The sequence below is a fragment of the Pseudopodoces humilis genome, chromosome 7 (genome assembly GCF_049639895.1).
Source record: "Pseudopodoces humilis isolate 2021_Gansu_Grassland_sample_001 chromosome 7, ASM4963989v1, whole genome shotgun sequence".
NCBI classification, from domain to species: domain Eukaryota; kingdom Metazoa; phylum Chordata; class Aves; order Passeriformes; family Paridae; genus Pseudopodoces; species Pseudopodoces humilis.
Window position 1 is genome coordinate 24,768,786 of NC_142206.1, and position 23,414 is coordinate 24,792,199.

At 56.3% G+C, this 23,414-nt stretch overlaps 1 protein-coding gene across 11 annotated transcripts; it reads right to left on the reverse strand.

Moving 5' to 3' along the window:
- On the reverse strand, nucleotides 1-23,371 carry LARGE2 (LARGE xylosyl- and glucuronyltransferase 2). Of its 11 annotated transcripts, none has more exons than XM_088058035.1 (16): nucleotides 23,291-23,371; nucleotides 17,668-17,827; nucleotides 6,492-6,665; nucleotides 5,945-6,201; nucleotides 5,467-5,549; nucleotides 5,068-5,195; nucleotides 4,472-4,639; nucleotides 4,212-4,316; nucleotides 3,843-3,955; nucleotides 3,613-3,738; nucleotides 3,309-3,464; nucleotides 3,038-3,195; nucleotides 2,480-2,758; nucleotides 2,009-2,155; nucleotides 1,664-1,859; nucleotides 1-1,547 (listed from the first exon to the last, which is right to left on the reverse strand). In XM_088058035.1, the coding sequence occupies exons 3-16, from the start codon at nucleotides 6,607-6,609 to the stop codon at nucleotides 1,350-1,352; spliced, it is 2,232 nt and encodes a 743-aa protein (XP_087914161.1). In that variant the 5' UTR covers nucleotides 6,610-6,665; nucleotides 17,668-17,827; nucleotides 23,291-23,371; the 3' UTR covers nucleotides 1-1,349. The 11 variants fall into 11 exon arrangements, with proteins under 11 accessions (XP_087914161.1, XP_087914150.1, XP_087914153.1 ...); XM_088058024.1 differs by having other exon boundaries at nucleotides 3,038-3,201; XM_088058027.1 differs by lacking the exon at nucleotides 23,291-23,371 and adding an exon at nucleotides 23,230-23,246 and having other exon boundaries at nucleotides 3,038-3,201.
- Nucleotides 23,372-23,414: the final 43 nt, after the last annotated feature.

The window sequence follows — 23,414 nt, forward strand, 5'->3', positions numbered from 1 at the left end:
TATGAAAAAGAATAAAAAAGCTTTAATTTAAAAATTAAATTAAAAAGAGAGAATAAGCAAGAGGCGCTTGTGCCCTTCCCATATCCCGCGCTTTCTATGGTTCCTCTTAGCCGCTCCCACCATGGACGGAAACCCTCACCCTGTACAGAGCTGGCCCCTGCAGCCCAGAGCAAAGCTAAGGAGAGAACAGTGGAAACTGCAGCAGCAACTGGCCTGGAGAGCCTCCAGGGCCACCAGCAAAATCATCTGGGAAGAAGAAAAGATTTAAAAAAAAACCCAGACACCCTAATTATGGAATTCTTATGAGGAAACTATTAAATAATTTAAATAGTGTGAGGAAAGCAATGTATCCTCTGTGCTCCAGTGTGTGATAGCAGTAGAACAGTGTCCAGTCAAGCTGCTCCCAGCATAGGGTTCTTGCCAGTGTTCAGCTATGGTCTTGTCCAGTGTCAGCCACGTCCCTGATTGCTGATGGCAACAACTGTGCTGCCAAGAGCTGAGGAGGAGGAGGGTGGTCCCCACCTGTGCTGGCCCATGAAGCTGCTGTTTTGCCCATGGGGATGGCTGGCATCCCTGCCCCATGGGGCAATACCAGCACAGGACAGGGTCTGTCACCAGCATGGCTGCTCCCAGCTGGGAGGTGCAGGTCCACCCTGGGAGCCCACTGCTGGGAACAATAGACAGCCCAGCCTGCTCTGGGTGACCCCCCACACCACCTGTATGGGGCCAGCTCCACTGGAGACTCCATACAGATGGGGAATAATAATATTTCCCCCCATTAACCAGCCAGCCTTGATCTGGCTTTGTACCAAGGCTCCAACTGCTCGCAGTACACCCTGGCTGCTCCTCCTAGGGTGCTGGGAGGCCTCCTCTGAGCCTGCTCCACAAAGTATGTAAAAGGTTGCTCCAAAACCTCATCTCCAATTCACCAAAGCCCCGGAGGAGTGTGTGGAGGAGTGAGACCTGGGACCATTGAGCAGAGACAGAACAGGGTAAGGTACAGCTCCCAGATCTCTGGAGGAGCCAGGCCTCAAGGTGAGGTGAGCTAATGAAGAATCTACATCTGCTAGGAAGGGGAAGGGAGGAGACCCCACCCCTGGCTCCTGGCATGGGGAGGTTCCCCTGTATCACAGGAAGGCTGCAGCAGCTTGACCAGCAGGCACTGCCTGTTCTTGCAGCTGATGTCTTCCATCTTATCTACAGGCATCCCTTTGGTGGGCTGGAGAGGCTGTGCTGCCGACTCCCTTCCCTCGGGCTGGGCTGCAGCGGTGGGCAGGGGCAGGAGGGAGGCCCTGTGCCCTCCCTTCTCCAGTGTGCTGCTCGTACCCCACACCCACTGTCCCCAGGCATCACAGGCTCCTCTCGGCAGTGAGGTATTTGAGTGCAGCAGCCCCATATCGCCGTGACAGGTCCTGGTGGAACTCCTCCCGCAGTGTCTGGAGGCAGCCCCGGTACCCCGCACTCAGGCGAAACTTGGAGATGTCGAAGCTGGGGGCATGGGGCATGTGGATCATGAAGGCATTGGGCAGGACCAGCAGCTCATACTCCTGGGGATAAAGCAGCAGCCCTTACCATCATCGGCTTGGCGGTACCAACACGTCACTGCCCAGCCACAAGCCCCCAGCTGCCAGCGCCTCCGCGGTGCCAGGAGCCCTTCACCCACCTGCGCATCCAACTCCATGATGTGGGAGACTTTGTTCCAGCCGAAGCCCACGAACCTCTGGTCATACCTGGGGCAGTCTCGCCTCACTACAACGTAAGGCTCAAAGTCTGGCTGCCACGCCACGCGGTAGGGCACGGTGGCCGTCCGCCACTTGGCGTAGTCTGTTGGGGCATGGCCTTTTGGCCACACGTGGTACCTATGGGAAGAGATGGAAATGAGAGACTGAGACAGTAGAGGATGCAGGGGGTCTGCTACCCCCCCTCTCAGACAGGGGCTGCACAGCCCCAAGGCACAAGGGTACACAGCTGGATTCTGCTTGGATGGCAGGGCAGTGCTAGTCCCTACCTGAAGGTGTAGAGGGAGCCCATGTCCAGCATGGAGAGCAGCTCTGCTTTGGATTTGGGAAAGGTCAGACGGTAGTGCAGGGTCTCAAATGCCGGCACAATGAGAGCTGCCTTCCTCTGGGGCAGCTCCAGCTGTTGGATGGAGTTCCTGTGGTAGCAGGAAGGGTGTGAGGTCTCCCTGTCTGTGAGGCATGGCCACAGCCTCCTTCCTCAGCCATACCACACAGGTATTAATGGGTTTTGAAAATTTGCAGTGGTACCACACAGGGACAGGAGGAACAGGGCAACCCTCACAGCCACAGCTCCTTCCTCATCCACTGGTGTCTGACAAAAGTAAGGGCAGGACCCCGAGGCGGAACACAAAGGAAACAGTTTCTGCATATTGAGAGCTGCTGCCCAAGGCATTTCCTGAAAACTCTGGTGCTTGAGGAACCCAGCAGGCTGAGCAAGAGCCAGCTGGAAAAACCCTTACCTGAGGTAATCGTAGAGGCCATACATAGGCAGGAAGTCGATGTCTGTCAGGAAGACGTACGGCGTCTGCGTGTTGGCCAAGGCCACGTTGCGCAGGAGGTTGATGGGGTAGAACTGCCCCTCCTTGTAGACAATGTGGTAGGCGACGTTGCGGCGGGCGCTCAGCACCTCTGAGGCCTGGGCGTAGCGCAGGAACTGCTGCGCCTCGGCGTCCGACATGTACAGCGCCAGGCTGATGGGGCCTGCCCAGTGCTTGCAGATGGCCTCCAGCATCTGTAACCTGGGGAGCAGAGAGCACAGCCTGAGAGCCAGACCTGCCCTGCGGCAGCTGCTGAGCCAAACCCAGGACTGGGCACCTCCAGAGAGCCACGTGCCAGTCATGCCCGACTCAGGACAGAGCAGGAAGAACTGATGCTCCCAGCTTGGGGTTTTGTTCCTCACTGCCAAATGCTGGCATGAGGAAGATGAAATGAGATTCCCTGGTACCTCCAAAGCTGTGGAGCCTGCCCAGAGGAGTGGAGGTGGGTTCCAACTTCCCACCTGTCCTAGTAGCAAGTACCTGTCCATGGAGAGCTGGGCCACAAGGGTGACATCGGTGGAGCTGGGAAAGGCCAGGAACTCATACTGCAGGAAGAACAGGTGGATGCGGTGCTGCATGAGGTGCTGCTGGCGGAAGTCATAGCAGGGATCGTCCTCATCCAACTCCTCCAGCGCCCGCTGCAACTGCAACACCGTGAAGGTGAGGGAGAGTGAAAACCCAGGGGAGGTTGCCTGAAGTCTCTGCCCACCCAAAGCTCTGGGGTTGGAGGCAGAGCCGCAGCCAGCCTCACCTGGTCCCTGGGTGGGCTGGGAAGACTGGCACAGCCAAAAAGCTCCCTGCGCAGCAGGTTCCCATCATACTCCAAGAAGGTCAGGTAGAGGTTACGGAAGAACTCCACATGCTTGTTCTTCACCCGCAGCTTCTTGGGCGAGTTCCAGTGGATCACCTGAGCAGTAGTGTGTCACCCCATGTAAGGGAAGTCAGCAGTGCCAGGCTCCCCAAGCCCTCAGGCCCCATGCTGACTCCCCTGGACCTCCAGTGCCTGCACTGTCCTTCAGGCCCTCCCCAGTCTCAAAAGCTGCAACCCCACCCACCTTGAGATCTGAGAGCTCAGTGTAGCACTGCTCTGAGCGGGTGTGATCAGAGAGCTGCACATTCCAGAAGCAGGGAAGCCGGTACACCAGGGATGGGTCCTGCTTAATCACCGCATTGAAGATATCCTACGACATAAGGTGAGTGCATGAGTGGATGGGGAAGATCCCCTGTGCCAGCAGGGCTACAGGAATGCAGAAGGACCAAGCTGCTCCAGAGGAGGGACAGTTACCTGATCAGCCAGCGAAGTGGAGAGCATGCTCATGAGCTCCCGCTCCGCTGTCAGCCGCCACATCTGCTCCCAGCCCAGGCGCCGCAGGCGGTCCAGCAGGAGCAGGATCACCCCTGAGTGCCAGAAGAGAGGGCACTGGGTCATGGAGAGAGCACCCAGCCACTACAGAGCTGAGGCGCAGCTTCATGCCTTCAGCCCCTGGGACAGGCTACTTCTCTGTGTCCACCCACACAACCCTGCTGCAGCAGACCTCTTGTGCCCACCACTTCCCTACTTTACCTGAGCCTCTCCCAGTCTCCCTGTGCCAAGTGGAACCTCAGCTGCACGTGCCATGAGGCTGCACCTCCCACCCTGGCAGCCCACACTCACCTGTGTTGAAGCCACGTCCCAGGGCTGGCCATGGTTTGTGGTTTTTCCACAGGTTGCCTAAGTACCAGTCACTTTGGTTCTCCACCAGCCCAATCACCTGCTTTTCTGAGGAAACACAGGGACATGGACACAGCTCATACTCCTGTTGGTTCAGAGGGCCCAAGCAAACCCACTGTGCTGGTGCCATGGCAGGCAGGCACTGCCACCCTGAGCCCAGCATCCAAGGCCCTGCCAGGGCCCCAGGGGCACCCTGTCCTCACCAGAAAACTTTCCAAAGACAGCCCAGAGCTCAGCAATGTCAGTGGCAAACGTGATGTCTGTGTCCAAGACAATGACCTTGGAGAGGTTGGAGGGTAGTGCCTTGGTAAGTGTCAGCTTCATCAGCCCATAGATGCCAGAGTAGTGCTTGTTGGGGATCCACGACACCTCTGGCTGCAAGGCAACACACCTCAGGGCTGGGCACAGCCATGCCCTTCACCTGCCCACGCAGGACACCTGTGTGTCCCAGCACCCCATGCAGAGGAGGCCAGCAACAGAAAGGCACACAGAGCTGTGGAGCCAGCAGAGCCTGGAGCATTTCCCCCAGCCACCAGAACCCCCACCTGGAACCCAGTGTCTCACTGGGGCACTCAGCTCTGCCACAAGAGCCTCTGCTACAGCAAGGCACCTCCCCACCCCACCAGTACCAGCCTTGTTTTCCCCTCTCAGCAGCACCAGCAACAAGCCCAGAGGAGGAGGGGATGAGCCAGGGATCCGCAAGAAAAAATTTATCACTCTCCATCCACTCATCCCTCTCTGCTGCTCCCCTTGACCCTCTAAGCATTGGCTTGGGACAGGGCAAAGGGAGGGCAAGCACCTGCCTTCAAGTCATCGGCATTGTAGAAGCTGACATGGACGGAAGGCACCATCCAGGACTGGAAGAGCGTCTGGAGGATCTGGTGGGCCACTGAATCCGTGATGAAGTGAAAGTGAAGGGGGTTTTTCCTGCCAAGGGCAAGCACAGCAACTTTCAGCATCACAACAGAATGAAGAGGACACAGTTCCCCATCCCTACCATGGGACAGACATCAGCTGAGAGGGCAAATGATAAAAAAACCCTCTGTGTGAAACAAATTCCCCTCTGTCCCTCTAAGCAGTGGCACAAGGGGTAGAGAGAGGTCCTAGAGCCCTTCTTCTGCAGCACTGCCCTGCTGCAGCCTGCAGCAGCTCATCTGAGAACCCCGACCAGCAGGCCTCTGGCACATCTCCCCATTACCTGTGGAAGAGGATGGATTTCACCAGGGTGACCACGTCCCGGCTTGCATTGTGCCCAGCACACACAATCGCCACGTGAAGGAGCTGCCCAAAGACAAATGGTGCCTTTTTGAGACCGGACACGCCCTCCTTGCAGGGGCTGTCAGCTCCTCCCTGGGACCAACCACACTACAGGGAGAGGCTTCAAAACCCAACCTTTCCCATGCGAAGGAGCCTCAAAGAGAGGTGGGAGTTCCCTAACTCAGAACGAGGGAGCAGGAGTCTTGCTACCATTCCCTCTGTCTGGTCTCCTTCTCTGGAGAAGGAAGACATCCTCACCCACTGAGCACCGTGGAGAGCCAGGATGGGGCCCCAGCATGGCCAGAGCACAGGGAGAGCAGTGCCAGGTGAGTTGCACATACATCCATGCTCCACAGGGTCCCAGCCTCCCCTTTCACATTCCCTATCCACAATGCCACTCTGCCGGTGTCATCACCCACCTCACACTTGTGCACTGTCCGCTGCTTGGGGCAGGCCGTGTGGTTGCTCCTCTTGCCCCCAGGGGGGTCTCTGTCCTCTGCAGAAGCCCCCCACTGCGGGCTGCCATCGCTGCCCTCCGCCTGAGCCTGGCCAAGCTGCAGCCGGAGCTGCTGGTTCTCCTCCTCCACCCTGCGCACCCGTGAGGCCAGCGCCTCCCGCTCCACATCCCGGCTCGGCTGCTCACCCAGACAGGGTGGCAGCAGGAGGAAGCGGCCATCTGTGGAAGAGACGGGCATGCAAAGGGCATGGCAAGGCCAGGAGAGACCAGGTGTGAATGGTGGGGCAGAGCTACAATTGAGAGGTCCCAACACGCCTCACAGGTGCCCAGCCAACATCTCAGCTCTGTTCCCCTGATCTCTAGAGATGTCCCTGGAGATGTCCTCAAGTCAGATGCAACTGCAGTGACTTGCACGGCTAGAGCAACCACCCCAAGGCCTAATCCACCACTGCTCACCCTCTGCTGCAGCCTATCCCTTGATCTGAGGAGGACGAGAAGGACTCACTCACATTCGAGGCTGCCCACAAAGAGGTAGAGCCAGGAGAGGAGAATGGCCAAGGTCACTGTGGCAAGTAGCAACTTCAGCTTCATGCGCCAGGAGCGCAACATGATGTGCTGGCAGGACATAGGCAGCAAGGATCAGGTGGGCAACCCAAGTCCGGCTGGCCCAGGCATCCTAGAGCCTGCAAGGGACAGGGGAAAAGACAGAGGTGTCACCAGTAGCCTGCACCCAGGTGTGCCAACATCTCCCCAGCAGGACATCCTCCATCACCTGCTCCCTCCAGGACAGTACCTGGGCAAAAGAAACAGCGAAACTGACACCCATTACCTCTCCAGAAAGTACACTCCTGCCCTTGATGGAATATTTGCATCCCCAAGCCTTGTCCCGCTCTCCAGACAGGAGTGCAGAGCCTGTCGGAGGGGACCTCAAACACGGAGAGGAATGGGGATAGGAAGGAAGTTTCCAAGAGATTTTACCCCAGCTCTGTGCCTTGCTCCCTGCCATCCCACAGGCCGAGGGCTCACAGAGGAGGGGAGAGGTAAAAATGCGAACAGGCCCTCCCAAGCGGGGCGGCGAGTCCCGGAGCCTGCCCGTGGGAGGGGCGCGGTGCCTCCCCCGCAGACTCGGCTGGAGCGCGGCCCACGCAGGGCGGGGGGCTCGGGAAACTCCCGCAGCCGAGCGCCGCCGCCCGCCCACTTCGATGGGAAACCCCAAACACTTGGGTGGAAGTCGCTCCCCGACAGCACTGGGGCACCGGGCGGCCGGGGCAGCCCCCTCGCCCCGCCGCGGCTCTGCCACGCGTGTGCCGCCGCTTTCATTCCATGCGCTCCCCCGCCGGGCAGAGCCCTGCTCCCAGTGCCCGGGATCCCGCGGAGCCAGGTGCCCGGGCAGGCAGAGACCCCACGGGGAAGGGGACCCTGCCCCCCGCCGCAGCATGCCCTCGCTCCGCACCCCTCCCCAAGGCTCCGCGCCCTCGGCGCAGCAACATCTGGACAACAAAAGCTGCCGTCGGGCTGAATGGGCCGGATTAGGGTCTGCTCCCCCCTGCACACACCCCGCTGGAGCCCATTGATGTGCAGATGCCCATGGGGCCGCGGGGGCTGGAGCTTAGGAGAACACAGACCGCCCCCCCCGACCCTCCCCGCGGCCCCTGGGAGTGCTAGCTCCAGCCCGCTGGAGAAATTGCAGATGGATGGCCCCATCCACCCTGGGTGAGGGATACCCAGGCTCTGCAAGGGCTGGGGCATGGCCACGCCAGTCCACTGGAGATACAGCTGAAGCCCCGTGGCAGTAGGCACGGCCCCTGAGAGCTGCACCCCTTTTCTTGGCAGAGAAGGTGTCTACTGGCATCACAGCTCCCTGCAAGCCAGGCCCGGGCTTGACCTGCTTTTGTGTTCTATAGAGCAGGCCAAGCACAGGCATGGCAGGGGAAGGGGGAGCTGACACATGGAGCACACCAGGCCCAGGCACCCCTTCTCTCTACCACAGACAGCCACATGGGCATGGCGAGGTCTCCACATGCTGCTGCCAGCCTGTCTCCCATCCCACATGCCGAGGTTCACACAAAGTTGTAGGGCTGTTCAGGCCAGGCTGGAGGGGGATGGCAGGGGGGCATGGTGAGGAAAGGCCAGGGAGGTCAGCCAGAACCCAGCATCTGGGGTAGCTGAGGGGCAGGGAAGCAACTTTAGCACAAACAAAGCAGAGAGAAGGTGACGGCACACAGCAGCACCCGTCCTGCTCCCACTTGCCCCCAATGGCCCTTCACTGCAGGAATGATACTGTCCCCAGCCTGCATGTGAACACACTACTAGGATGGCAATTCTGTGGGACCAGCAGCAAGTCAGTTTCCAAAACCTCTCCCAGAGAGGATCCATCCATCCCCCACCTCACAGCACCCTCACCCCTCCTGCCACCCCTAGTCCTGCTCCTCACCTGGCTGCTTGCATACCCCCCAGGCACTGATTTCCTTACCTGCCTCTCCCCTCGCCTCCTCCTTCCCCGGCGCCTCCCAAGCCGGCTGGCAGCCCACTGCTGCTACTCCCTCCCGGGGCTGCCGTTCCCCGTCCTCCCTTTACTCCTCCCTTCTAGATCTGACACTTTCCCCCTCCTCCCCGCTCTCAAACCCAAGCTCCCCCCGCACACCCCGCCGGCCCCCCTTTCAGAGGAAGAAAGAACAAACAAAACAAGAGATTAAATTCGCTTTCTACTCAAGAGCCCCCAGCGCCAGGGGCGCAGAGTTGCCCAAAGTAAATTGGGAGGAATCCATCCATCCTCCTTCCAGCTCCCTTCCCACTCCCAAGCCTCAATATCCCTCCTTCACAGAGAAAAAAAGGAAGCACCAGGATTATCTATCCCCTTCCTAGCACCTGCCGTCTCCTTTATTGGGGCAGGTGCAGACTTTGTCCCCGCTGAGAGATCTTTGGGGGCCCCGGGACGGCGGCACAGCCCACCTGTTCTCCCCACGACTGGCCAAGAGCAGCTCCACGGCCTACCTGGGACAGGTATGGCGAGGGTGAGATGCAGACCTTGCTGCTACCCCGAGAGAAGAGATAGTGGCCACAGAGCACTGAGCAGAATGCAAGCCCCACTGTGGACATGAAAGGGAAAGGACTGTTCTCCTGCTGTCTCATCCTTGCTCTGGCCCAGAAGAGCAGGGCTCACTCAAAGGGTGCCGCGTTCAACCAGACCTGCCCAGCGCACCAGGAGTGAGCAGGATGGTGGAAGGAGGAGCAGGAGGCCGGGGCTGGGAATGCTAACTATGCAGAGAGGCTCTACCTGTAGCTCCCCCCCCGGGGGTGTCCGGTGCCGGCTGCGGTGGGAGGAGGCCAGGAGCGGCAGCAGGCCGAGGGCTGCCATGCGGAGCACTGCGAGCTGCCCCCAGCGCAGAGCCCTGGGCGAGGCGCGCCGCGGCCTGCCCGCGCAGCCACAGCAGCACCCACATGGCTGCCCCGGGAGGCTCGCTTCCCTCCCGCCCGGGCAGCTCCTGCTTGCCCTTGCAGAGCCCCGCTGCAACAGGCGGCGGCTCCTCGGCAGCGCCCTTCAGCCCAGCCCGAGCAGGGAGAGGGAACGCCCGGGCAGTCCTGCTGCTCCTCAGAGCCAGCGGCGCCCCGGGGCAGGGCCCTTCCCTTCGCTCCCCTTCAGCCGCCCCGGGGCACCGCGTTCAGCTCCTGGAACTGTCCTGCCCCCACCCCACGGTGTCCATCATGTGCTCCAGCTGAGGCAGTGGCCACGCAGGGCTTACCCATGCTCTGGGAGCAGTCCAGACCTCCTGCAACCCACTGCCAACAGCACTGCTTCAGCAGAGGAGCCTCCTGCTCCACAGCCTCTCCACACGCTTGTCATGGCCACCATACCTTGTTTGCTCCCAGCACCAGGGGCTTTGAGTGCTCTGAGACCCAGCCAGGTCCTCTCCAGCCAGGCCAGGAACAGGTAGGCTGATGGGGAGCACAGGCATGGGCATTTTTAGGGGTTCACGGGGGTGAAGATGGCAAGCCAGAAGGCAGCTACACAGCCTGTCCTCTGTGAAACATTAGAGCACAGCAAGCAGAGGGCAAGGCTGGAAGCAGTTCCTTGGCAAGGGGCACAGCACACAAGGCTCCTAGCTCCACGCGTCCCTGCAGTCATGGCCTGGGGCCTCTCCACCCTCCCTCCTCAGTCTCCTTGCTCACCAGACAAGCACAGCCAGCAGTAAGACGAGAGGTTTCCCAATACTGCCAGCTTCCAGCCCCAGCGCGGGTGCAGGGCAGAAGTGCTGCTCACAGCAGGTTATCCTCCCTCCCCCACATTCTTCCCAGGAGCAAGCTGCTCCTGCTTCAGCAGGGATCAGAGGACACAGCCACTGGGACAGAAAAAGGCACCCCTGTCCCCTCTCAAGCTGGAAGAAGTTGACAGTGGATACTGGGGAAGGGGCAGGCAGGACCCAGGTCTTATGCCTGGGACACCCTGCCTTCAGTGACAACAGGACAATGGCCAGGGGACAGGGAATGTCATGCCAGCAGAGCTGGGCAGCTGCACAAACACCAGTGCATGTTCACGCCAACCTCTGAGGTGTGGGCAGGAGCCCAAAGCTGGCTGTATGCCAGCCACCCCTCCATGCATAAGCAACCTTCATTCCTGGGAAAGTGCAGTCACTTTGCTTGCCCCAGTCTCCCCCTGAGAGCTGCCCATGTGCTGGCACTCCACTCCTCCAAGATCCACTTTTTTTGCAGGAAATCCCCTTTTCTTTGTGGGCTCCATCACTCAGCCTGAATGGCCTTCGCTCTCTACGGCTCAGTAATAATCAGGTGAGCAGTTAATGTTTAGGGAAAGCTGGCAGTGGAAATTTTGCCATCACATTACTGTGTTTCCTCCAGCCCTGCAAGCACAGAGGGGAGCAGCTCTGTTTTCCCACATCACATTTGGCAGTAAGGCCCATGGCAGGGTGGGTGTATCAGCCTGTCCCTTCTAGAGCTAATGTGTACCTGCAGAGGGACGCTGAGGCACAACTACACAGTCTGTGGGTACCAAGCCAGCGGCCTGGAGGGGCACAGGGACAGCCCCAGGCTTGCTGCCCCCTCTATTGCCTCCCCCTCCAGGCATTACAAGTGAAGAAGTAACCTGGCTGTTCCCAGTAAAGAGCTGCAGGACACCCAGGAGAGGAGTGATTTCATGGAGCTATGGTGCCTATTCTCTTACCTAGTTGTAGGTGACAGAAACTGAAAATTATTCTCCCAGGTCTCATTTTTGGAACAGTGACAGTTTAGCTGACCTGCTCAGACTGCCTCAGTAGAAGCCCAAAACAACAGCTTCCCAGGTTTGCAGAAAGTGAGAAAGGGCCTGAAAGCTGTGATAAGAGCTGCACAGCCAGACTGGCAACTCAGAAAAGGCACCATACTTTGAGGAGAGGCAACTGGGGACGATCACTTTTATTCTTACAAAGAAATGGGAGGGGCCAGGCTGGTTCCTTATTCAGCAGATCACCTTTAAAGAGTGTACTCCAGCACCCATCTGACAAAGTGCCTTATGACTCAGGGTCAGCTCCCTGTCCTGCTCCCCACGCCTGAAATGCTGCCGCTTGAGGGGGGCTGTGCCAGCGACAGATACCACACAGGCAGTGCAGAGCAGGATAGCTGCAGGAATTTACAGAGGCGGAATGGAATTTGGCCAGGAGAGCAGGATTAAAACCCCATGCTCCGGATTACCATGCCGTCCCTCCCTCCCCAGTCTTATGATAAGCAAACCTTAAGTAAGAGTTTCACCTTTGTATTTCCCTGGAAAGCGCAACCTCTGGCAAGGTGGGATCCAGCAGCACCCAGAGACTTGGATACCAGCACATGCTGTAAAAGGAGGAAGCATTCTTGTCTCCCCACTGTCCCCAGACACCAGCAAACTGCTGAGAAAATCCCAGAAAGGATCCTCCTGGGACAACAGGCAGCTGTGCCTCAGTTACAGCTCATTCTCAAACATCAAGCTCTTCTCAGGCCTATAAGATTATCACACACGCAATTCTGCCACTCTGAGTTCAGTTTTTCATTCTGCAGCGATCACACCGAGAAGCCATCTTCTCCTTCTCTGGCAGAAGCACAGCACTTGGGGAAGAATAGCTAAAGGTCTCTGAAGGGTGTTGAAGCTCCAAGCTTGGCTGAAGCACAGACTCTTGTCACCAGACTGTTTCCTTGTTTCCAGAGGAAACTAGCAAGCTCAGGCTGGGTCTGACACAGGAATGCTTTGCTGCTTACCTCTTCATGTCTGAAACCCAGGAATGTATCAGGGCAGCAGCTCCTGTTGGCAGGGACTCCAATCACAAGGCCCTGCTAGACACAGTCTGCTTTTGCAGAGCCAGTTCCCCTGCCCGCAACCAGGCCCTGGGTTCAGCTGCCCGGCACAACCACAGAGGGCACACAGGGCACGCGTGGGGAGAGCAGTGCCACAGCAGAATGTGCAAGTGTGGCGTAGGAGGCTTAAGCCTAGCAGACATCCTGCAGTGCTTACAAGCTGGGCAGCTGCATTTCGCCACAGCTCTCAGGCAAAAAAAAAGGGGCCCACCCAGACAGCAACACAGTCCCCAAGTGCTCTCACACCTCTTAAGCCCAAGAAGAAGCTGTAAAGACCCCCCAGAAACTCCCAGAGGAGGTGTTCAACACACTGCTTCCAGCTTTACCTCCCTGGACTCCAAGTTGTTTGATGCTAAGAGGATACTCAGCAGGTGAAGTATCAACACTGACTGGCCTTTTTCTGGGCCTAGTGAAGCTCAAACCTAACTGAGGACAGACACAGAGGCTGCAGAGTCCCGAATCAAATCTCCTCCTCACGCCTCCCTGGCCAGCACGGCTTTGCACAGGAGGGACCAGGCCTGGGCACTGTGCAGGAGGACCCCAACTGCCTCTTGAAACAGGAGCAGCAACAGGGGCTGATCTCCAGCTCCTTTCTTCTCTGATGGGATTAGGTTTCTACAATCTGCATTTTTGCTGATGTCTGTGCTGCAGCTAATGCCCAGCTCTGAATCCATTAAGTTCACCGTGTCCTGGTCTCCGGATGTGCTATGGGCATCAATACCTGTTCATTCTGCCATTTCCTGACACTTTCACTGCTGCGGGCTTGCAACAGTTCCTGGGGTCAGAGCTGAGCAGGGTCGGCAGCCTGGAGCTCCAGCTTTTATCCAAGTCAGCCTGCAGCAAGCTCTCCAGCAGTTCCAGCTCTGCCATCAGCACAGCTGGAACACACAGCAGGCAGCATGCTGATACAGCAAGGGGTGGGAATTCCATCCTGTGTGGGATTGACACCCCAAGTTTCCAGCTAGCAGTGCCCATGGGTTGGGAAAAACCCCACATCCCCCTGGCTTCCTTGAAATACTTTTGAACAGCCTGCACCAGGTGGTCCTCCCTGATGGGACAAAGGAGACCATATCCCAGCACAACAGACCAAATCTACCCCCTACACATGCTTGTCGAGTCAGCATCACCTCAGGCAAAATTAATTAGGTTAATTACAGCGAAAAAGGAGACAAAGGGACTCCAACAACCCCCCATATTGGCACTCTACCTGGAAAAGCTCACAAGAACTAGGGACACCATCCACCTCTGGGGAGGTGCCAGGGGCATGGCTGTGAGCCAAGCTGTCAGGTGCTTGCTCTGCATTGTTACCAGCAGAAATGGGTAAGTGTTTTTGGCTGAATAGTTATTGATTGAAAACTGCAGTTTCCAGACAGCTCAGAGCTATTTGCTCCTTCACTACAAGTTTTGGACAAGAACAAAATGCTTTGTTTTCCAAGCAAAAAAGTCTCGTTTTGCATTGTTTTGTTTGTAATTGAGCTGCATTTCATTTAAAAGAAAAGATAAAGGGTCTCAAATTTGTCTGTGTTGAGTTTTTCTCCCTCCAGCTTTTCATTTTGGGCACTAAATCAAGCAATTAATTATTTGTCCAGCTCTGGACTCCAGACAAGCTGAAAGCATGAAGAGCCAAAAGACTGGAGCAGCTCTGCCCAAGCAGCAGTGCTGAGGAGTGTGTTGATTTTTTTTGTGCTGCAGGCTCCTTTCAGGCCTTAGCTGGAGCTCCCTTGGGGTTAGCAAACACTCCCTGGGGGGAAGAGAGCAGGGTCCTGTGCAAGGAATGTCAGGTACCCCGTCACAAGGGATCCACCCACCCAGTGGGCAGCAGTTCAGGACACACAAGGTCACTATCACTGCCTGGAGCACATGCTAGGAACAGGGCTTCCCATGTCAACTGCCCAGCACAGAATAATAGAATATCCTGAGCTGGAAGGGACCCACAAAGATCATCAAGTCCAACTCCCAGCTCAGCACAGGACCACCTCAGAAATCACACCATGTGCCTAAGAGCACTGTCCATAAGCTTCTTGAACTCTGTCAGGCTTGGTGCTGTGACCACTTCCCTGGGGAGCCTGTTCCAGTGCCAGTAACCCTCTGGGTTTTTCCTAATAACCAACATAATCCTCTGCTGATACAGCTTCATGCCATCAGCTCATGACACCACGGTCCCTCACTAGTCCTGCTAGTATTGGTCACTGGACCAGCTCTTCCAAATACCATCTCACAATGCCAAGCTCTAGTCCAGCAGCCAGGCACACACAAGGCACTGAGTGACAAGGAAAGGCAATCCCCCTCCTCTGTGTGAAAAGCAGCTGAGCTCATGGATGCAGCCTGGTACCTCTTCCACAAGGGACTAACCCACACTGGGAGCTGTGCTCCAGCAGCCACTCCTGTATCTTCCCTGTCCAGAGCTATTCCTGGCACCAATGCCCTCAGTGCCCAAGCGAGGCTGAAAGCAGAGCTCGTCCACACAGGAATGGAACAACTGCACTATAAATAGCAAACCAGAATGGCTCAGGGCAGGCTCTAAAAAACCCAAGCAGCAGTAGTGCCATCCACTCAGGGTGCCCTGGGCATTTTGTAAGACCAGAAGTGATTCTGAGCTACAGAGAAGCTTGCACATTTGCCAAGAGACTCTGATAACACTGTGGAGAAAAAAATGCTGTCCAGGCTAAGACAAAAAAACTTACTGGCAAAAAAAAACATATAGGGCATCTTTCAAACTGGAAATGAGGTAGTTTCTGATGGGGGCGAAAAAAGGAGGTGTCCCAAAAAAAAGTGGATCCTGGAGGGGGGGGGGCAGTTCCCAAAGCCAGGCAGTGGAAAGGAGAATACTCCCAACATCCAAACCCATTACTAGCCCTCCTCCCTTCTGGCTGCTCCTTGTCCCTGGGGCTTCTCACACTGCTGAGCTAAACCTTGAACTTGCACACCAAAGGACAAAGGCAGGGAAGAAACAGCATAGCTCAACTCAACTGAGCAGCAGAAGAGTGGCTGAGGACAAAAGCTCATGTCTTCTGCAATCCACAGCAACCTCTGTGCAGTGCCCAGCCTCCACCAGGAGAGGTATAAGAGCATCCTGTGATCAGGTCTTCCAGGATGCTTCCAAGAGGACTCTTACCCTTCCCACCACACTCATCCTCACTACTGTCTTCCCTCCTGGTGCCTCCATCTGGATCCACAAATACTCCACCCCTTCCCCTTCTCACTGACACCAGTAAAGGGATCTCAGACTCCCCAGATGAGAATACAACCGGCCTCATGCAGCACTGCCAAGCACCAACCTCCCACTCTTGTGAGGGAGCCCTGCTCTTTCAGCAGTGCTGCTCCACTTGGGCATTAACTGGGAATAAGAGCAGAGAAGAGACTCCTGGGAAACCAAGAGAGGGGCCTATGCACAGGGAAGGCACACACCTGAACCCAATCACCCAGCAAATAAACACACCAGCACATGCACAAAGGGAAGCAGTTGCCTCCTCTGACACAAAGGCTATTTTGTCAGAATAGGAAGACAGCACTCAAAAAAAAAAATCCAAAAGAAAAACACCAAACCCCTGCTTTATTGCTCTTGGAGCACCAAAACCAGACAGGACACAAAAAGCAAAGATCACCAGTGCTGACTACAAACCCACCTTGAGAATTCTGTAAGCCCACAGCTTGCTTTGCTTCTCCCCCCATGGCTCTCCTGTCACCCCTCACCCTTCCTCCTCAGCACAGCAAGCAGGAAGAGAGGTAGAGGTCTCAAGCTTGGCCAAGTTTCCACTCAGGGAACAGACGCTTGATAACAGGCTGTACAGGATGTGAGCACCCATTGAGGAAGAGGATTAGTAACCCCTTAATCTGCACATTTTGGAATCAAAGTACTTTGCTCTGCTCTTAATTAAACAGTAGAGTGCAAAGATTGCCAGAAGGTAGAGAACAAGGAGGAAGAAGGAAAGGAAAGAAGAGGCCATGGCTTAAATGCAAAGAGGAGGGTGTTACTAGCAGGGATGTATTTCACCACAAGTGCTTTATATTGGGGCTGTTGAGCATCCTATTGCCTTCCTTGATCAAATCTATGGCAGGGACAGGATGAAGGGCAAACTTTGTGATGGCCTGGGGATGACAAAGGAGGAAGCAGGGAGATCTATCAGACTTGACAAAGCTTTACCTGTGGCAGCTTTGTCTGGCTGGCCATGACTCCCCTCCCTAGTCTCCTGCCTCCTGGGAAACAATATGAGTGCCAGAGCACGTTTGCCTCCACTTCACACACCTGTCTGCACAAAAGAGCCTTGTTCCAGCACTTATCTGGCTCCAAGATGGGGAGGGGCCAGAGCCTCGCTGCTCTGACACCAAGCCAGAAGTTCAGCTCCATTCTTTGGATCTGCCTGGCAGGGGAAGATTTCCTGACACAGGTAAAGAGGGAAACCTTTTACCACAGCCCAAGACAAACAAAGCAGTTCAAATAATGCCCTGCTTCCCTCAAGCTGTGCACAGGCACACGTGCCTGTGCAGAGTAGGCAGCAAGCCTGAGGCTCTGGAAGCTACCTGAGCAGCAAGAATAGGAGCCCCACAGCACAGCACTGGGAGAAAGGCAGTTGGAGCTGGGAATAGGAGTGCCAAGGAATGGCCTCACCTCCCAAAATGCTCTGCCACCAGCTCTGCCCCACCAGACCAAGGCAGGGGGTGTGTGTGTGCAGGGGCAGCCTGTCACTCCAGCGTTCCTCTCTTCCCTCACTCCTATTCTTTGGAATTCGTCTCCTCTGTTTGCTTTGTTTCAGACCTCAATGAACAGGAAGAAAAGGGAAGGAGCCTTGACAAATCCGATCAAGGCGTAGACATGCTGAGGCTCCCTCCTGCTGGCATGCCAAGCCCTACACTAATGAGGGGCAGGGAGAGAGAGGTGGCTACTGAGAACAGTGGCCCCAAAGAAACACTTGATGTAGCAGACAGAGGGAAAAGAAGCTGCTGGGACAGAACAATGCCAGCACAAGTTCCATGCCTTCAGAAGGGGGTATTCCCATTTTCCCTGGTCCAGAGAGCCTGTTCCAGCTCCTCAGTCGAGGTCCCAGTGACTTGTTGCCCACTACACGAGAAATAAGCACTAGACCGTAGTAGAGTTTGGGGAAAAGGATCCAGACACGCACACTCAGGTGAACAGCCACAGAGATGGGATCACACTTTATTCAAAGGATTGCTGTGGAGAATCTGGTCCTTCCCTCCAGGGAACTGGGCTTACAAGTGCCAGTGTTGTTTCCAGAGCCTCCCATAGGTCCCAAATACCCACAGAGCCAAGTCCTGCCACACAATTATCTCCTCTTTACCGATTTAGAAGCACTAAAACAGCAAGGGAGCAAGCACATGTAAACCATCTACTTAACATGCACGATAACTAACCTTTGAAGGCTTCCAATGTTGCAGGAGTGGCTAGAACAGCTGGAGAAGTCGGCACAGCCTGGTGGTGCCTGTGAGGACCCCCCTCTAAGCAAGGATTCTCAGCTTGAAGGGCAGATAAGACATCTCAGCTGTACTTGAGAGTTTTGGAGCTTGCTGTCACCTGAAACCCAAAAGATAGTCACGTGAAGAGCTCCTGCATAAGAGAGCTCTGAGGACAGGCCGCTGCATGTTTGAGAGTTGCACCCAACACCTTGGTCCTGTCTCTGTCCTCCACCTGTCACAAAGCATGGCTCAGTGTCACCCAAGGCTACCCAGACAGCACAGGGGAGAACAACTACCTGCATGCTGCATATTCCCAGTCCCAGTTTGCTGCACTGTCCTTGGCACATTCCCCACCCATTCAAGGAGGGCTATACACGTGTCCCCAGAATTGCTGGCAAAGCCACAGCCACCGTGTCCCATCGCAACACGTGAGAGTCCTCACACCAATCCTTCAGCAGAATCAGGAACTGGGGGAGGGATGCAAGTTCTCTGGCCCCCTCCCAAACATGATAGCAGCAGCAAGTGTCTAACTTGTGAGGCAATAAAGGGATTAACTATCTGCCCAGTAACCTGAGCCTCCGTGACATGCCCTGGGCAGCCCCATAATGGCAGTTAAGAGAGTTTATCCAAAGAGATGCATACAGGGAGAGAGAAGGAGTAAAAGCAGAGGAGAGAGAAAGCAGGCAAAAAACATCATGCACGCTACTTGTGCTGAAGAGAGCAGAGCAATCTGCACGTTACTCCTCCTCAGAGGAAATCCTCTTCCTCTGCTGGGATTTTGCCAGGGCACCCCTTTCCTCCAACTGCCACAGAGCTGGGCACACATATTCCACAACTCCAGGATGAAATAGATAAGCCCTTCTCCCAGGAGGCTAGAAGGATCCTTAGCTCCTTATCAGGAGAAAGCCCAAAAGAGAAGCACAGACATAGTAATATGCTGGGGCAAAGGAATCGCAGAAGAGTTGGGAATTTTGATTTAAAGACTCTATCCACACATCATTACTCTAAGATGCAGCAAAAGCAAGATCTTAAAAGCAGGTAAAAAATTACTAAAAGCATGTATCTGGTCTGTCCCACGTGTTTTAAAAGCCCAAACTGAGAAACAAGTGTGCAGTGTGCTGTATGCCTGCACCCCTCTAGCCACAGCAAACCCTAGGCCAGCCTGGCACAGCACAATACAGAAGGGAGGTGACATCAATCCCAACAAGGGCTGGAAATAAAAAATAGTAACAACAGCTGCTACCTGAACAGTGAAATCCAGCAATTCCAATAGTGAAGTACAGAACTGCACTGCTCAGCAGAACCCTTCTTCAGCAACAAGGCCCATCAAAACTTCTGCTTTGTGAGTCTCCCTCAGTTTCTGGCTACGAGGCGGCAGCCAGTGAGAGAGGACGTGTATGAACCCTACAGCACACGTCAGTAAACAGACATCTGTCTCCTCCATCATCCCCACTGCTTGTCCTGATCCGTCAGCTCCTGTGCCCAACCAAAGGGGTCTAAGAGGGGAAACTCAAGAGATGGATACTTCTGGAGCAGTAGGAACAGGATACAAACCAGAGTGCCAAACCCTCCTGGCATATACCCCACAGCCCTCACCCAGGTGCTACCAGAGCTTTACATTTCCAGGAACAGTTCAGCAGGTAAAAGCCAAGTCCCTCCAGCTGGGCTAAGAAGCAGAAGCTATTGGCAACAGCACTGAGTACTTTTAACAGCAAAGAGCTTGAAAAGCAAAGGCCCCTTTAGCAGAGATCAGATCTCTGAGTGGGGAGATCCAGATATGTGCCTGTCACACAGCAGCACTGTCCACTGGGATCCACCACAGCATCTCTGCGACAGCAGAGTTCCCATCTGCACAGGGCAGGAGCCTCATCTCCAGGGTGAAACCCACATCATACGGCCTCAACCCAGCCACCAGCAGTTATTTACACAACACCACACACAGGACCTGCAAGATCTGCGGCGTGGCGGGACCAATCTCCAGGTCTGCTGCCTTCTCCAGGTGGGATCAGGGGAGCTTAGGGTGATGCTGGGTGAAAGGAAGGTCAGAAAGCTCAAGCAGTTACCCCTCACACATCCAAAAGCAGTTGCAGTGCCCTCTCCCTCAGGGCCCAGCTGTATCTCTCCCTTGGAGTGTTTCCATCAACTCAGGCCACCAGAGAACTATGTGTCCAAAAGTTTTTTCCAACTGCATCACATGGTTATTAAAAGACATGGCCTCTCCCTTTCAGCCCTTGGCACAGGCAGATTTGAGTATTACAGGAGAGACTGCACATTGCTAATGAATCAGGGAAGGGAGTTATCCAAGTAACAATCTGTGGCTCTAAATGGCTTTCTGGAAAAGGCATCTGGAGGCAGGAGGCAGTCAGTATCTCACAGCAGGGCTCTGCACATATTGCCAGACATGTTGTTCCTCCTGGGAAGCCAAAAAGAGTCTTTCTCCAGAGATGCCAAGCCTGAGCTAAGCTGGGAAGGGCAGGGGCACCCCAACAGAGAACAGCAACAAAATGCCTCTAAGTCAAAACACACATAAAAAGGCCCCTTAAGCTTGTTTGACCTGGGTTTCCCTTCCTGTCAGACTACTGCTTCAAGTAACAGATCTGATAGAAACACTTTAGGAACTTAGGTACTACACCACCAGCTTCCCCTGCCAGCTGTTGCCTTTCCAGACCCCAGGAGGGCTTTCCAAGATCAGAACTACAAGCTGCCACCAGCATTGCCATGCTCAGAGTCTGGTGTGCTTCACTGCCCTTGTCTCCTCATTTGGATAGAGATTTGGAGCTCTCATGAAAGGTGTTGGCCTCCAGTGGGATATCATGAGTGAATGAGGCCTTCCATTCTAGGCAGGGTTCATGTAACAGGGATTAAAATACTCCCTGGACACGCTTCCATCTACAGGTTATTTGGAGCAATTCGTAATTTATCCCTAGCTATCCCAAAGTATTGGCTGAGCTCATCCAGAAGCAAAGAAAATACATAACCAGACCATGGTGTGAGAGCTGAGACGGGCAGGAAGGGATGCCCTAAAGAGACAGGGCCAGAAAGGCCATCTCATTCTTCATCAGAACTGCTCGCTTTCAACCACAGCCAGAAAAATCCGCATCCCCGACCTCATACTGCCAGGCTACTTCCCTTCTGGCAGGGGAAGGTCAGTAGGAAAACAAGGTTGGGGAGAATATCCACTTCCCACCCCAATTACCCATCTCCCAAGACACAGCGTCAATATATTGAGTGTATTCTCCCACATCCTGCTCCCCAGCTCCAACCCTGGCAGGTACTGTACGAAAACATCCTCACCCCAGCGCTCTGAAAGATGTGCTTTGAGGCTTACTTAGGATGAAGTGCCTTATACCCATGGCAGTGCTGCACCTGAAGTCAGGCTTCCCAGAAATGACATGGTCTCATGGATCTGAGCAAAGAGCAAGACACTGAGAGCCAAGCAAGCTGGACTTCAGCATTGTACCCACAGATGGGCTGGCAGAACATTTGTTGTTTTTTTTTTTCGTTTACTTCTTTTCTAACCGTTAGTGCTGAGCCTGCACCCCTCATCATCAGAGCACTGGAACTATTTGGCCTCGGTTACAGCCAGTGGATTTCCAGTAAGCACAAGCCCTCAGCACCCAGACTGACAGTAAGCACTAAGGCAAGAATTGCTCCTAGATCATTCTGGGCACAGTCAAGAGAGAAACTAGTCCCTCAACCCATCCTTTCACCTTCTGCCACCACACACACCATGGGCACTGTAAGCCAAGGCAATTTAAGGCTTGCCCAGTCTCATGCACTTGCTGCTGCTCTGAGAAGCCGCCCATCCTACAGTGCTCCCTTGCAACATATTTACCATAAAAAGGCAGCATGATGCTATTCAGACTGTCCTCCAAACTTGCTGCAAGCAGGAGATGAACAAAAGGGGACATGATAGTTGGTGGGACAGAGTTTGGGGGCAAGGGGGGAAGAGGAAGAATCTGCCAAAATACTCCTTACTCAGGGACAGACTCTAGCTGTGCTGTTCAGAGTAGCCCAAGGACTTTGTGCATCAAGCTTCACCTCTGGCTGAAGACAAGGTGTCTTTGGCAGTCTCCTAGGCAGCCGGCTCTCAGATTGCTGTCTGGCAGAGCTAGAACATCTCCTTGAAGGAGAGCAGCTCTGGCAGTCTGCACTGGATATGCCCCCAGAGTCACCAGTAGCACACAGCTACCCCGGCGAGTTGTGCTGGAGACCTCGGTCACGGGCTTCGGGTGCTATCTCAGCCGCCTTCGCACTTACAGTAGCAGCCCAGCCACCGTGAAATTCAGAGAAACTCGCAGGTAGCACTGCATGTGAATGGAAAGTTGGGTCTAATCCATGTGATTCTGACTAAAAAGGTTTGTTTAGCGCCAGACTGCTTGCCAGCGGTATCTCGTGCCCTTTTTGAACTCAGCCTGCTGGAAAACAAACCCTGGGGGGAAGAGGAGAGATCAGGAAGGATAAAGTGCCTGCCCATGCAACTGTAATTCCCGCCGAGGAAGCCGCAGGCACACACTGTGCCCATTGTGCGGAGGTAACCGGACAGGAGGAAGGAGGGGCGGCTCGGCCCAGCTCCGTGCGCACCCGAGAGGCCACGAAGCGTCTCCTGGCCCACGGGCACCGCCGATCTTTGCCCCGGGCAGCGTGCGGAGCCAGGCCCGGCTGCGGGCAGGGGCGCTGGCCGGCAGCCTCGGCTGAGCGGGAAGCAGAGCCGGGGCATGGCACGGCACGGCACGGCACGGCACGGCGGGAGCGAGGTCGCGGGACCGGGCACAGGCTGGAGCCACTTCTGCAACAGGCTGCAGGCAGGCGGGCCCCACGCCTCCTCCCGCCCGTGGACGGGGACACCCATGCTGGTGCGGCAAACACTGAGCGCGGCGAGGGCTGTGCGAGTCCTGCGTGGGCTCCGGGAGAGCCCCCACTGCACGGCCCGACCACCGCCCTTCTGCTCCCCGCTCCGGTCCCCCCGGCCCCGGGCGGGGACAGACAGTCACGCACGGACGCGAGGATGAAAGCCCCCGTCCCCGAGGCCCCCAACCTTTCCGTGCTCCCAGGGCAGCACCTCCTCTGCTCCGCACCCAGCCAGTGGGCACGGGCCGCTCAGCCCCGAGCGGAGCGGGGCTGTCCCTGCCCCCTCGGTCACACCTTACCCTTCCCCACGCAGAGCCCTCGCCAGGTGCAGAGCGATGCTCCTCACTGCCGGCCAAGCAGAGACCCGGGTGCCCGTGGGAGCCCCCGGCTGGGACGGGGGGGGTGCCGCACGCCGCTCCCCGGCGGGTGACGAAGGGGCAAGCGCCGCTCCCGGCGCCCGCTCTCATTCCCCGGCGCCACCGGGACCTTTTTACCGGTGCCGCAGCCAGCCCCGGCAGCTCCCCCGAGCAGCCCCCGGCGGACGGCCGGAACCCCGCACACCGACCCCAGCCGCCCCGCGGAGCGCCAGACCCACGCGTGGGCAGACCCCCGACCGCCGCAGCGCCCGAGGAACGACTCCTTCCCGGGGCCCCCCAAAACTGACCGCACCCCTGCTCCTCACACCGCGGCAACCGCGTTCTCGCTCGGGACAGCCCCGGCCCGCCCTTACCTGCCCGGCTGCCGCCGCCGCCCCCTCAAACCCCCGCCCCGCCGCCCATCGCCCCCCCCGCGCCCGGCCCGGCTCGGCTGGCGGGGGCGGGGCGCGGCGGGGGCGGCCCCGGAAGCAGCGCGGC

Bases quoted from the DNA above. Each gene is read 5' to 3' on its own strand.
- LARGE2 (XM_088058024.1), bottom strand. From the start codon at position 6,609: ATGTCCTGCCAGCACATCATGTTGCGCTCCTGGCGCATGAAGCTGAAG. The intron at 4,640-5,067 runs GTGCTTGCCCTC...CCTTGCAGCCAG, and splicing joins TGCCGATGACTTGAAGGCAG to AGGTGTCGTGGATCCCCAAC. The intron at 1,860-2,008 runs GTAGGGACTAGC...CTCTTCCCATAG, and splicing joins GGCTCCCTCTACACCTTCAG to GTACCACGTGTGGCCAAAAG.